The 15,870-nt window shown below is 39.0% G+C and overlaps 1 protein-coding gene across 4 annotated transcripts in view; it reads left to right on the top strand.

Annotated features, from left to right (window-relative positions):
- The window catches only part of HTR4 (5-hydroxytryptamine receptor 4), a 511,510-nt gene that overhangs the window by 338,256 nt on the left and 157,384 nt on the right, over positions 1-15,870 (top strand). For all 4 annotated transcript variants that reach the window (XM_056574737.1, XM_056574738.1, XM_056574740.1 and 1 more), the window contains 2 exons: positions 4,598-4,751; positions 12,548-13,116. In XM_056574737.1, the coding sequence (XP_056430712.1) occupies positions 4,598-4,751; positions 12,548-13,116 (723 nt within the window). The remainder of the gene's footprint in view (positions 1-4,597; positions 4,752-12,547; positions 13,117-15,870) is intronic.

The following is a 15,870-nucleotide window of genomic DNA, read 5'->3' as shown; positions in this document are numbered from 1 at the left end:
CCCGGGATCCTCTCTCCCTGTGAGTAACATCGACTCCATTTTAGTGATCATCCCTTCCGTGTCTGTGTCCATGTTTTGTGGCGTTGTGTCATAATCGCATTGTGTCATAATCGCGTGCTCAAGGACAAGGCAAGTTCATAGAGCAGAATATGTAAGAAAGACAGGTAATGTCCGGCACAGCTGTGACTGAAAAATATCGGACCAATGGTAGGAAATCTGTTAGGAGGATGTATATCTGTATATCTGAGAGAGCAATTTAACCCAGTAACATTTGAGATTGACCTGGCTAGGTCTATCCGGGACATTCATTTGTTTACATTTTTTTTTAAATAAAAATACAGTGGAGCATGTAGATTGTGTAGCAGACACCCCAGCTGTTATTTCGAGTTTGGGCTTTTTTCCACAGGAATGTAATCAGTTGGAAATTGATTGTATAGAAATGTTGGCTCATGAATTTAGGGAACCTCAGATAGAACACCGTTCAGATTCGGATCGGTTTACTAAAGGAAAGAGGTCCAGGTTCAATCCCCCAGTTCCTCCTGGGAGTCACCTGGATTTGTTTCACAATGCCGTTCTGAACGATGTTAAATCAATATTATATCCCGCCCCTTAATTTGTCTCATAATGAACAGGTAGCACTGAACTATTTGAAAAAAGAGACGACTTGGTAATAATTAGAGCTGACAAAGGAGGCAGTGTAGTGTTAATGTACAAAGCAATATACTTATCAGAAGCCGAAAGGCAACTTAAAGATACTACTACTTATACCCCCCTTAAATCAGACCCTACATCCAAAATTCTATCGAACCTTACATCTCTTTTACATAAATTAGTTTCCAACTGCACTTTGTCTAAAAAGAATGCAGAAAGATGAATTCCTGAAACTCCCATACCGGCAACCTGGTATAATTTACCGAAGGTGCACAAGGGACAGACTCCACCCCCGGGTCGTCCGATCGTCTCGGGTGTGGGGTCTGTCACCGAACATATTTCACATTATCTAGAGTGGCTACTTAGTCCACTCCTAGTCTCTATACCTGCTTATGTCAGGGACACTCTGCATGTTCCGCAAATTATTGAGTCCATGAGTTGGGAGCCAGGATGGAGCCTCTGTTCAGTTGACGTAGTCAGCCTGTAGACCACAGTGAAGAAGGGTATTCCCTATGGACAATTTGTGCGGCTTACAAGGAACAATGAGTCGGACGACACATACCATAGACAAGCCGACGATTTGCAAAAGAGGTTGCTAGAGAGAAATTACCCTATCGAATTAATAAAAGAAGGTAGAGAGAGAGCTAACTATTTAACAAGGAAAGAGTTACTAACATCTAAAAATAAGAAGAAAAAAGTTCATTCAGTACAGAAACGTTTCACTTTTACTTTTCAAAACTCGTCTATTAACATAACGATTGAACAGGCGATAAGACACAATTGGCACATAATAGAGGGTGATACAGAATTAAATGAAGTAGCAAGTAGAAAGCCTTTAATATCCTATAGAAAGAATAAATCATTGGGTTACATCCTTAAACATAAGGCCCAAGCTACCTCTAAGAAAGATACCACCTGGCTAGAACAATGTGCACCAAATGGTAATTATTCTTGTAAAACCTGTAACTTCTGTAAGTACAATGCTGAATTAAAAACACTCAGATTGGGACCAATAACGCACGCAGTCACTAATCTAATAACCTGTAGGACAAAATTCGTAGTTTACATAATTTACTGCCCCTGTGGATTCTACTACATAGGTAAAACTATGCGACAGTTGTGCGCTAGAATACGTGAGCATATGTACTCACTTCGCATACTTAAAGGAGCACCCCACCTAATTTCACATGTAGTAGAATTCCACAAGGGTCAATCTAATGTCCTTAAATTTTCAGGTATCGAACGAGTTAAACCCAAGGCAGGACAGAACATAGAAAGGTATCTTTTACAACGTGAAACTTACTGGATAATTCGAACATCAGCTACAGGTCCCTTAGGCTTAAACGACAAGATTGATTATGCACCATGTTTTTAAAATGCACTCTATGTTATTTGTATTTTAAATGTAACACTATCTTCCTCTGACGTAATGTGAATAGGGCATCTAAACCCAATTGAATGGCTTACGCCCATACTAGTTACGTCAGTCAAGAAAGGCGGACCTGATTAATCAGCTCCGGCCACTCAGCTGTATATGAAGCAGTCCAGTATTCTAAGTTGCTAGGGCCAGAAGAAGCACGTATATCGTGTAAAACAGTTCTGTTGCCAAGCATCGATACCCCCCGTACTGATCCCTCTCCCTCCACTGTGATGTTTATATTGTGAGTATTTTACATTAAAGAAGAACTCCTGAATGAAGCCTGGTGAGTTTGCCGACTTTTTCTTTATCTACTTGTCTGAAGATATCCATCGCCATTACAAGTCAGAGCACCACCACAGTTCAGATATACATCCTCCTAACAGATCTCCTACCATCGGTCGGATATTTTTCAGTCACAGCTGTGCCGGACATTACCTGTCTTTCTTACATATTCAGATTTGTAAATTACTTCTATTAAAAAATATTAATCCTTTCAGTACTTATGAGCTTCTGAAGTTAAGGTTGTTCTTTTCTGTCTAAATCCTCTCTGATGACACCTGTCTCGGGAAACGCCCAATTTAGAAGCAAATCCCCATAGTAAACCTCTTCTAAACTGGGCGTTTCCCGAGACAAGTGTCATCAGAGAGGATTTAGACAGAAAAGAACAACCTTAACTTCAGAAGCTCATAAGTACTGGAAGGATTAAGATTTTTTTAATAGAAGTAATTTACAAATCTGTTTAACTTTCTGGAGCCAGTTGATTATATATATATATATATATATATATATATATATAAAGTTTTTTCCTGGAATACCCCTTTAATGGTAGCACAATGCATCTGCAATATGTAAATGCCATTTTAATGTACTATCTTCACTTTCCTTCTCCAATCTATCCTGAATGCAGCAACCAGGATCATCGTTCTGTCCATCTGCTATACTCATTGCACTGGTTCCACATTCACTTCAAAATTAACTTTACTCTCACCCACAAAGCTGTAGACAATGCTGCACTGCCATATATCTCCTCCATTATCCTGGTCTACTGCCATACCCATGCTCATATTCCTGTCTCCAGGATTGCAATACCCCAGACAGACAATCAATTTAATTCTGAGTGTTCATGACGTCAAGCCATGCCGCCTCCTTTCATATCTATGGGAGGGGGTGTAACGACTAGTACATCACTAGACATTATTGAATGGAGGAGGCGTGACGGCGGTGGTCTCCGGTCATCCAGCAGCCGGACCCACTGCGATCAGACATGTGTTACCTATCCTTTGGATATGGGATAACATGTCTAGGGGCAAAAATTTTATTTTTATTGTGAAAATGCTCTTCAGAGGTTTTTTTTTATGACATATATAGGAATGAACATAAATAAATAAAATTATAAATAAATAGACATAAGAAAATAGCCCAAACTATGCCCCCTAGCCCAGTCCATATGTACACCTCCTATATAGTAATGATGACTGTAATAGAAAGGGGACATTTAAAACATTTTTAGCATCATTTTGTGCTATTTAGAAAAAAATCTTAAAACAGATGCTTAATTAATTATTATTTATTTTTTTACATTTTACTAAAATAAAAACAACATAATAATAAGTCCTGGTCTATTATGGAAAATTGCAGCAGAAATGACTTAAATAAACAAACAAGAAGATGCTTTATAGCTTTCAAATCTGCATGTGCTATAAAATCTGAAAATGTGTTTGGTCACTACGGGAGTAACAAGCCCGATATGGAAGTGGTAAATAGGTCTATCACATTCCCTTTTACTACTGTTACCGTAATCTTCAGAGCCTAGTCTCTTGGGTCAACACTATCTCTAACACTTCTTGCACTGTAATAAACTTACACTGTCTTTCTACATACTGACTGGCTTGCGACTTTATGTGTCTTCTCTAATTTTATAAATAAAGATGGCTGGACCCTTAAAAAAAATAACAACTCTTATCCTGTGTGACCCTATAGGTTGTATTCTCTTTTGAGCGGGGCTCTCAGGTCTGATTCTGCAGTATATGTTGGTGCTATATAAATAAATGTATAGAAATATTTTTAGTAAATATGATCATCTGTCCATCCTGTAACAAAGTCATATAATTATTATATTACTCTGTATAGATTTCATGAATTGTACATGAAGTTTAATATGAAGTATGCAGTAAACCTTACTGCATATAAACTTATAGGGCTCATTCACACTATTGAATCTCCGCTTGGAATATCTGTAGACAACAATGCATTTCAGAGCAGATTCTGATGAAAGAATTAACATGTTCATTCTTTCGACAAGTGTCGCGTAAATGGTGCAGCAGAAACAAATTGAAAACAATGGGAGACTGCTGCACCGTAATTTTTAAGAGGAATTCCTGAGCAAAATTCTGCTTAGATATTTTGTAGTGTGAATGGGCCCATAGAGCTAGTACATGTTGGGATAATAATATGAAGCCAGATACATAACCTTGTGCATGTCATTTGCAGACTGAACATTTATCTTTTTTGTTTGTGTTTTCTAAGATACTACGCTATCTGCTGCCAGCCTTTGGTTTACAGGAACAAAATGACCCCATTGAGGATAGCATTGATGCTTGGGGGATGTTGGATTATCCCAACCTTTATATCCTTCCTGCCGATTATGCAAGGATGGAACAGCATTGGCATCCTAGACTTGGTGAGTTAACAGAAGAAAAGAGGCTTTAACTAATAACTAGTAACTAGTGTTAGACCAGGTTTCCACCCAGGTTTTTTTTCTGGCATTTTTTGGAAAACTGCTACTGGAATTTTTAAACCAAAGTCAGTGGATCCTCAGGAAAGGAGAAGGAGAAGTCCATCTTCATAATCCTCATTCATTTTGAATCCACTTCTCATTTTGCCTGCCAAATGTATAATAGTGTTATTATGTAATCATTGCACAAATGTGTTAGTTTGCAGTGAGGTATGGATCTTAGACCAGCTACCACAAGGTATAGCACCGTTAGACTAGGTTTAAATCTAGGCCAGAGGTTCCAATTAAATGGGTACTGTGCCCCTAGACATCTTATCCAAAGGGGGTCTGGCAACTGGGACCCCCTGCAATCTGTGTGCACGCACCTGGAATTCTGAACACTATATTCAGAATGCTGGGTTCAGGCGGCTGTGGTCATGCCCCCTGCAATCAGACATCTTTTCCCTTATCATCGGATATGGGATAAGATGTCTAGGGACAGAGTACCCCTTAAAGGGATACTCCAGTGAAAAACTTTTTTTTTTAAATAAACTGGTGCCAGAAAGTTAAACAGATTTGTAAATTACTTCTATTAAAAAATCTTAATCCTTCCTGTACTTATTAGCTGCTGAATACTACAGTGGCAATTCTTTTCCGTTTGAAACACAGAGCTGTCTGCTGAATCACGAGCACAGTGCTCTCTACTGACATCTCTGTCCATTTTTAGGAACTGTCCAGGGTAAAAGGAAATCGCCATAGCAAACATATGATGTTCTGGACAGTTCATAAAATGGACAGAGATGTCAGCAGAGAGCACTGTGCTCGTGATGTCAGTAGACAGTTCTGTGTTTCAAAAAGAAAAGAATTTCCGCTGTAGTATTCAGCAGCTAATAAGTGCAGGAAGGATTAAGATCTTTTAATAGAAGTCCTTTACAAATCTGTTAAACTTTCTGGCACCAGTTGATTTAAAAAAAAAAAGTTTTTCACCGGAGTACCCCTTTAAGGCCTTCACAGTAGATTCCATTCAGGGCCATAAAATGTGTCAGATGGTGCACTACATGACGGACACCAACAGAGCCCGATGGCCCGCATTGACTTTAGTAGTGTCTGATGGATTTCCATCTGGTGTCCGTCATTTTACTAAAAAATAACTGGACAATAATTCTGGTAATTTGATTGTCTTCTGCAACAGAATCCCCAAACTGAGTCTCAAACACAGATGTGAACATAGTCTAACTTTATAATACATACAATTTTATTAAATACAACAGTCTGCAGTCCATAAACTTTGTCTAATAGTACAGTCCCAGTCACTTGGTTGAAGATAAGCTGCAGTACCTGCCACATCCTTTTTTTAATTAATTATATTACAAAATGTAAATATGATGAACCCAACATGCATGAAAACACAATAGAGTCCTGTGCAATCAGTTTTAATTGTATGTTGTTTAGCATATTATGACAATGCAAGAAAAGACCATTGGATATACTGTATGATTCCTCAGTCCTTGTAAAAACCTGTCGCAAAATGACGTAACAGTGTGTGCCATCAGCTTTGTTGTTACTCCCTTATTGTTACATATGTTGACCTGATAAAAAATACATCTTTTGTTTTGCCGCACTAACAATCAGTGAATGTTCACATGTCACTCCCCCCTCAGTGGTAAAATCTTAGGCTAAGATATGACTGTCGATCTACAAGATCAGCCCTTGTTTACATTGTTCATTTGTATGTAATAGGGCCCAAAGGCCTAAACTAACAAACATTGGGCCGTGTTCACATCAACACACAGAGCTTAATTCAGTATCTCTGTTAAAGTCGCTGAAAATAGGGACAAGGACAGAGGGTCCCAAATGACATTATCAGATTCCTACAGGTCCCATTTACTTTAAATGGGTCAGTCAGGTAGATGTCCATTATTTTTCAAGACTTTAATGGAGTAAAAACCCTAAAATGCAGGATTTTTTTTCTCGGCTAAAGTCCGGTCACTCAGCGGACTCAGAGAATGGGGCTCTGAATGTTGATGTGAACAAAGCTCTAGTTGGAGAGGCACGGAGTGGCATCTTAAAGAGGTTGTCCTGTGAAATACAATGTTTCCCCTATCCACACGATTTCCTGAATGGCACCAGAGGTCTCTGAGAGGAGCATGTGCTGCAGGCGGCATGTGCTCTATTTATTCTCTATGGGAGCATCAAAGAGACCTAAGTTCTGCAACACGCACTCCTCTCAGATAGCCGGGGTCCTACTTAGGAGATTGCAGGGTGGCACAGCGGTCCAACCCCCTGCAGTCAGACACTTTGTTGTAAATTTCATGGATAACTCCTTTAAACTATGCCCCCTTTTAATGAAACCATGTATCCTTGTTGACAGTAGATGAAAAAATCCATTATAAATGTAGTGCACAGCATGTACACTAGTTTTTCCAGGGCAAATTGGGTCGGGACCTGTGTTTTTATTTATTTATTTATTTATTTTATCCTGGAAAGTGTGAACAGAGCCTTACTAATAAGACAGTTTTTGCTACAAAATAAGACTGGAAAAATAGAAATATTAGATCTAGTTGGATGCGTTTTCCATTTTTCTAATCCCATAGGATGCTTTTTTACTCCCTTGAAACTATTTACACGTTCACTTTGGGAACATCATGTGTTTGCCTATTGATTTAGTGGAAATAAATTCATGCTCTACAATGCTATTGGCATTCTTCAGTTTATATTTTTAAGCAACTTCCACTTATTTTCAGCATCTGATAGATTTTTTTTAATTTACCGATGTCTTAAATATTGGAAATGATAAATCCAGCCTGAGAAATCTGAGTCATATCGCTGGCAGCACTTTTATAGTATTATTTTCTTTTTCTTACCTCTTCTATAAATTCTCTACCTTTATACTGTCAGATAAGCATTAAATTAATTTTAGCAATACATTCAGATGCTGAGATGTAGAAGAATGAGTCATAGAAATTACCCAGTATGAGAATGTTAAAGGCCCCCTGTATTATGTGAAAGTCCCCTATCTTATCACAGACCCTGCAGTAGTAGGATCTGTCTGATTGACAGTAGGAACAAAGGGAGGGAATCTGGCAGATTATTATTATCAAGGCTAAAAGGAGTTCAGCAATCCTACCAGCATTATATCTATAACAGTCTATTTCCCTCTTACTCATCCTTGCAGATTAAGTCTGAAAAAGGAAAAAAGATTGAACAAATTAAATGGAATATATTACCTGCTCAGTTCTGTGTGATGGTTTGGCGGATTTAATTGTACCTATGACAGGAGTTGTGCAGGTTTATGCAAGGGACTTTTTTTCCCTCAATTAAAATTGACCAGAAACCATCTTCTCAGAAATCCAGGGAATGGAAGTGCCATGCTGCATTCATCTCCACAGGAATTATAAGATTCATGCATCTGCTGCAAGCAGTCAGCCTATTAAGCATAACTAAAGAACTATGTATGTACAAAAAAATACCAAAAAAACTCTAGTGTTTTTTATGCATTTTTAAATGCACACAAAAAAGTAAGCCCTTACCTTTATTAAAGTTAGTGCGACTGCACCCACCAATGAGTGTGTTAGGGGAGTGCTTCCATAGGAGCCCCTAAGGAGTGTTACATGCTTTTTCCACACAAGAGTACCAGTCACATTACCCACCATGTGACTGGTACTCTTGTTCACTTGTTCCTCCACTACAGTATGTTTAATTTCACTGTATGCAAAAAAAACGTAAACAACAGCGCTATTGTGTACGGCAAAAACAAAAAAAAAAATTTTTTCACTTGTGTTTGCTTTTAGTATAAGCCAATAAGAATCAGATTCTGCTGTATAACATCAAGCAGAACCCCTCTTAGGATCCGATAACATACAGTCATGGCCGTAAATGTTGGCACCCCTAAAAGTATTTATCACAGAAAAGGATTGCAGTAACACTGTTTTGTTATACACATGTTTATTCCCTTTGTGTGTATTGGAACTAAACCAAAAAAGCAAATTGAAAATAATGTCAAACCAAACTCCAAAAATGGTCTGTAAAAAATTATTGGTACCCTTAACTTAATATTTGGTTGCACACCCTTTGGAAAATCAGTTACTTCCTATAACCATCAATAAGCTTCTTACACCTCTCAGCCGGAATGTTGGACCACTTGTCCTTTGCAAACTGCTCCAGGTCTCTCTTATTGGAAGGGCGCCTTTTCTCAACAGCAATTTTAAGATCTCTCCACAATTGTTCAATGGGATTTAGATCTGGACTCATTGCTCGCCACTTCAGAACTCTCCAGTGCTTTGTTTTCATCCATTTCTAGGTGCTTTTTGACACATGTTTGGGGTCATTGTCCTGCTGGAAGACCCAAGATCTCGGACGCACACCCAGCTTTCTGACACTGTACAGTGCAACCCAAAATCTGTTGGTAATCCTCAGATTTCATGATGCCTTTCACACAAGGCCCCCAGTGCTAGAAGCAGCAAAACAACCCCAAAACATCATTGAACCTCCACCATATTTCACTGTAGGTACTGTGTTCTTTTCTTTGTAGGCCTCATTCTGTTTTCGGTAAACAGTAGAATGATGTGGTCTTATCTGTCCACAAGACGTTTTCCCAGAAGGATTTTGGCTTACTCAAGTAAATTTTGGCAAAATGTAGTCTTGCTTTTTAATGTCTCTGTGTCAGCAGTGGGGTCCTCCTGGTCTCCTGCCATAGCATTTCATTTCATTTAAATGTCGACTGATAGTTTGCGCTGACACTGATGCTCCCTGAGCCTGCAGGACAGCTTGAATATCTTTGCAACTTATTTGGGGCTGCTTATCCACCATCCAGACTATCCTTTGTTGACACCTTTCATAAAATGTTTGCTTCCGTCCACTCCCAGGGAAATTAGCTACAGTGCCATGGGTTGCAAACTTCTTGATAATGTTGCGCACTGTGGACAAAGGCAAATCTAGATCTCTGAAGATGGACTTGTAACCTAGAGATTGTTAATATTTTTCCACAATTTTGGTTCTTAAGTCCTCAGACAGTTCTCTTCTCCTCTTTCTGTTGTCCATGTTTAGTGTGGCACACACAAACACACAATGTAAAGACTAAGTGAACTTCTCTCCTTTTTATCTGCTTTCAGGTATGATTTTTATATTGTCCAAACCTGTTGCTTGCCCCAGGTGAGTTTAAAGGAGCAGCACATGCTTGAAACAATCTTATTTTTTCCACAATTTTGAAAGGGTGCCAATAATTTGGTCCAGCCCATTTTTGGAGTTTGGTGTCACATTATGTCCAATTTTCTTTTCTTTTTTTTTCTTCCCTTTTTGGTTTAGTTCCAATACACACAAAGGGAATAAACATGTGTATAACAAAACATGTGTTACTGCAATCCTTTTCTGTGAGAAATACTTCATTTTATTGAAAAATGTTAGGGGTGCCAACATTTACAGCCATGACTGTATAAGTTATATCCCTTTTTAAGTGTATAAAACATACAGTGGGGCAAAAAAGTATATAGGCAGCCACCAATTGTGCAGGTTCTCCCACTTAAATAGATGAGAGGCACCTGTAATTTTCATCATAGGTATACCTCAACTATGAGAGACATAATGAGAAAAAAAAATCCATGAAATCACATTGTCTGATTTTTAAAGAATTTATTTGCAAATTATGGTGGGAAATAAGTATTTGGTCACCTACAAACAAGCAAGATTTCTGGCTCTCACAGTCCTGTAACTTTTTCTTTAAGAGTCTCCTCTGTCCTCCTCTCATTACCTGTATTAACCACTTAAGGACCCAGGGCGTACCTTCTGCAAAAATCCCAGAACCACACGAGGGGACCTAGTTAATTACCTGCAGAGAGCTGGGACAGCATGGGGGTGGAAGCATCATGCTTTGGGGCTGTTTTTCTGCTAAGGAACCAGGACGACTGATCCGTGTAAAGGAAAGAATGAATGGGGCCATGTATGATGATATTTTGAGTGAAACCCTCCTTCCATCAGCAAGGGCATTGAAAACTAAGCCTGGCTGGGTCTTTCAGCATGACAATGATCCCAAACACACCGCCCGTGCAATGAAGGAGTGGCTTTGTAAGAAGCATTTCAAGGTTCTGGAGTGACCTAGCCAGTCTCCAGATCTCAACCCCATAGAAAACTTTTGGAGGGAGGTGAAAGTCTGTTTTGCCCAGTGACAGCCCCAAAACATCACTGCTCTAGATGCATGGAGGAATGGGCCAAAATACCAGCAACAGTATTGACATGAACTTTTGTTATTGATCAAATACTTATTTTTCACCATAATTTTCAAATGAATTCTTTAAAAATCCGACAATGTGATTTTATGGATTTTTTTTTCTCATTATGTCTCTCATAGTTGAGGTATACCTATGATGAAAATTACAGGCCTCTCCCTTTTTTTTAAGTGGGAGAACTTGCACAATTGGTGGCTGACTAAATACTTTTTTGCCCTACTGTATATGTTAGGGCTCATTCACATCAAGTTTTGGGGATATGGCACATCATTAATTGAATGAGCCAAAGTCAGCTAGTGACTCTGGTCAACTCATTTTTGGATCATATCCAGTTTTGTTGCTGGATCAAACATTGTGGTCTGCTGCGGTTCGGTCAGTCAACAAAACGGTATACGGTCCAAAAATTAGCCGACCGGAGTCACTAGCTGACTTCGTCTGGCTCATTGAGGTGCAGCATGGGTCTGGCAGCCAGTTTTCAAATTCTCCCACCAGATGTATCCCCAAAACGTGGTGTGAATGCATCCTCAATCAAAAACATGATGTGAACCTAGCCAAATCTGCATCATTTTTGTGTCCTGTTCTATCCTGTTTTTGAGCTCAATTTCACAAACATAAAAAAGCAGGACTTTTCAACAGGATGCAAAAAAGCGACATGAACCTAACCCAAACCATAGTGTTTTTTGAGAGTACTGCACATATAGCATTGCCATTTAGCTGGTCTCATAACAGTTCAGTAGCGAAATGTTCTAATACCATGATGTACTTCGTGCCACAATGCCCTAAAGAGCTCCATGCCATAGAGCACCAATAAATGATTAGCTGCAAAAAGGGAACAGGGATGATGTCAAGTGATGACAATCTGCACTGAGAGGACATGGATGAGAAAAACATCTTTCTATATTAACGTCAATAGTTTGGCATGATGTCTACTATCTATCAGACTTTTAATCCACCAGTATGCCTAGCAGGGTAGGTCACTAACTACTGCACTCATTAGCTGTCTCTTTTGCCTAATTCTGACCCTGGCCTTGTTCAGTGTGTAAGCAAAACTAACAGACGGATCAACCACAATAACATGAATATACAGGTGGATAGTGTAATCGAGTAAAACGATGCATTGCTTACCAGAATCTGTTGATTGGTTTAAGATATGTAGCCAAAACTTATTTCCTCTTTTATATTCTCATATTTTTTTGGGGTGCAGATGAGTGTTTTGAGGCTGGGACGGATTCACGAGTGGGTTTGAACATTCCTGGCCTCCTATTGCAGTTCTTTTGCTGCCAGTTGCCTTACAGTAAGACATAGGATTGGTATGAGACAGAATGTTCAATATATTTTTTTTACTTACTACATTTAGCCTCCCTCTCTATAAGCTTTGTATATTAGTTGTCTCACCTCTGCTCTTACTACTTATTGCTGTCTACATCACTACTAAAAAATATTTTCTTTATGTTATTGTTTTATTTCAAAGCAGCTGTTTATTTCATAAAGTTTACTCATTATACCAGAAAACGTTTACATTGTTTCTTTTCTTTATTTCAGATAGAAAAGAGAAAATTCAGCAAAGACTCCAATTCTACCTACTGCATCTTTATGGTCAACAAGCCGTATGCTATTACATGCTCAGTGGTAGCTTTTTACATTCCTTTTTTCTTGATGGTGCTTGCTTACTATCGTATTTACGTCACAGCCCGAGAACACGCCAGACAAATTGGAGTTTTACAGCGGGCCGGCGCCCCAGCGGACCATCGACATCATCATCCTGATCAACATACTACTCACAGGATGAAGACAGAAACCAAAGCTGCTAAGACACTGTGCATTATCATGGGATGTTTCTGCCTTTGTTGGGCCCCATTTTTTATCACCAATGTGGTTGACCCTTTCATAAACTACACAGTACCAGGGCAACTGTGGACAGCTTTTCTTTGGTTAGGCTACATAAATTCAGGGTTGAACCCTTTTCTGTATGCCTTTTTGAACAAGTCTTTTAGGCGTGCCTTCCTCATCATTTTGTGCTGCGGTGATGAGAAGTATCGAAGACCTTCCATATTGGAGCAAACTGTCCCATGTTCTACCACAACTATAAATGGATCTACACATGTACTTAGGTAAGTGCATCATAAAGCTTTTTGGATGTTTACTACTTTTTTATTTTTGTTGATCGGATTACTCAATGGCTGAGAATAACATTTTATTTCAGTCTGCATTTTTGGCACAATCTGTCTGCCATACCATCTGTTATTTTTCATTATTAAATGTATTTATAAGTATTGCTCATATAATAACAAAATATTTCCCAATGCAGTAGAGTCAAAAGAGAACTGTACTGAGAAATGAAATAAAGAAGGAGTTGTTAAAAGAGCATACAATCTAAATATCGGAAGAATTTGGACTTAAGTACATGTATGTTTCTAGTTTAAGAATCCTGTCTTATACTTGGTTACTAGAAAAGACAAAAGATACAGCGCTCCATGGTGTAATAAATGGGATACCTATGAGGTGGAGAGGTATATACTGACAAGGAGGCTCACCTGGTGTTGTTGTGTACCCCCATACACAACAATGGTGAGCGCATAAAGTGTCCGCAGCCAAGCCGACAGAACAGGAGGTAATGCAGAGAGAGACTTCAGCAGGGGTGCGGCTTTGAGAGGCGCAGGTCACAGGACAATCAAGGTAGGTAAAAGCACGGGTAGTTTATTCTCCCAGCATGCAACGCTTTTCACTGCATCTACAGCTTCATCAGGCATGCCTGATGAAGCTGCAGATGCAGTGAAATGCGTTGCATGCTGGGAGAATAAACTACCCGTGCTTTTACCTACCTTGATTGTCCTGTGACCTGCGCCTCTCAAAGCCGGCACCCCTGTTGAAGTCTCTCTCTGCATTATACTTGGTTAGTCTTACTTGGTGTGTGATGAGTCGTTACTGAGCGCAAAACAGGGAGCATAAAACTATTGTGCTTGACCTACACAAGAACAGATTGCATGAGCTCAGCTATGCATATCATAATAACAGTAAGATATTACCCACAAGCTTTGTATTATATTTCACTCAATTCTTTTCCTCCATTTATTTCTTATCCTGCCCTTTTGTGTATGACCTAAGCAATTTGCAAAGGTATACATTTTTGAAACCTTGAGTCATTTCTTAAATGTAAGGTCAGTTAACGACAAGATAACATCACAATGTAAAGTGTCAAACATAAATGAACCCCATAAGGACAATTAAATGAGTCCTTGATGGCTTACACAACATGCCAGGATTTAAAGAGGTTGTGCAGGATTAGATAAGCATAAGGCTGTTTTTGTGGGAGGGGGTATGGCCCTTAAAAAACCCGCCCCTGCAGCTTACCTGGTCTCAGTCATCTCTGATGTGGGTAATGTCCATGGTCTAAATTTAGACCATGTATTTATGTGCTGGCTTCTCTGCGGTAGTTTAGGTAAGGTATATCTCAGTGGTAGACGTTCTTGATATGTGGTTGCTAAATGATAGCTAAATTGTAAGTATGAATGCTTTCCGAAATGACAGCAGTCTTTACTGGTTATTCTAAAGTTACACTACAAGGTGGTTCACTGAGTATATGCTATGTTGGCTACCGCTGTTTCACAGCACCTGGTGCATGTCGGATCTGACACTCACCACTACCCATAATCATGTATATTGTCTTCTACTTATTAGGAGGAGTAATAGTAGTATATCAGAGAAGTGTCCCACCCTCCCTTCCCCTTTTTGGTTATCCTTACCTAGTACTATCTATCACCTGGTATGCCCCCTTTTAGTTGTACCTACCACGGGTACTAATGTTGCATTATTCTAATTGGATAGCAAAGAGGGCCCCCGCATTTAACTTCTTTGATGCAACCTTCTCTTGTCAGTGCATCATCTAAGAGATTAAAATGTCAAAGATTGGAATTATAACATGATGACATTGATAACAGGGATGACAATTTCTAAACAGTGATACATCATACAGTATGTTACGAAATTAGCTACAAATGCAGAATCCACTCTGTGTACAACATCCAGGAAATATCAGTGTGGCACTTGAGGTTTCAGTGAGAGAACGGGGCAAAATTATAGCCTAAGGGTCTACTCACACGGCATAATTTCCGCTTGTGGAATTCCACCTCAAATTAAAGCCCATAGACTTCTATGGGATTCCGCAGTCCCATACACAGTGTGAATGGGAGTGCGAAATCCCATAGAAGTCTATGGGTTTTAATTTGAGGCAGGATTCCTCAGAAATTGTGCCGTGTGAGTAGATCCTAAGTGTTTATAACATAGAGAACTTAACATAAAGTTATTAACAAGAAAAGACTATCTATACAAGTTGTATTTATACACTACAAATGTTCAATGATTGTTAGATCTGGCAATCCTGAATGCCTGTGCAACATTGTTGGCCATGCCAGAACCAACATTGTTGTTTCTGGCACTGCCTATCCAACACTATGTTAGAGTTTTTTTTAAGAATCAGGGAACTTCCTGTTATCTATCCCGAAGTCTTTGGGCAGCTAAGACTTTTCTCATTACATAAACTTTCATTTTTCTTTAAATTGCTTCTCCTAATGCAAAATGCAGTTTTTATGCGGAGCACATTTACAAAATGCATTCTAAAAGTTTCACTGTGCTGTCACAACAGGCAACATTCTTGCAAATTCATGCAAAAATATGCAAGAAGCTTTTTCTTGCTTCGATGTCTTTATGTTATGTCACACTGTAAGCACCTTTCAAATTTGGTTTTTGAAAAAACAAAGTTGTGCTTTGATTGGCTGCTATGGGCAACTAAGGCAGTATTGCTTTGATTTTCAATCACTGGCCATTTACCACTGATATTGCTACACACCTTTTGCCCAAAAACGGTG

The sequence above is a fragment of the Hyla sarda genome, chromosome 4 (genome assembly GCF_029499605.1).
Source record: "Hyla sarda isolate aHylSar1 chromosome 4, aHylSar1.hap1, whole genome shotgun sequence".
Lineage (NCBI taxonomy): Eukaryota > Metazoa > Chordata > Amphibia > Anura > Hylidae > Hyla > Hyla sarda.
The sequence above is the reverse complement of the archived record's forward strand: the minus strand, read 5'-3'. Positions and strand labels throughout refer to the sequence as shown.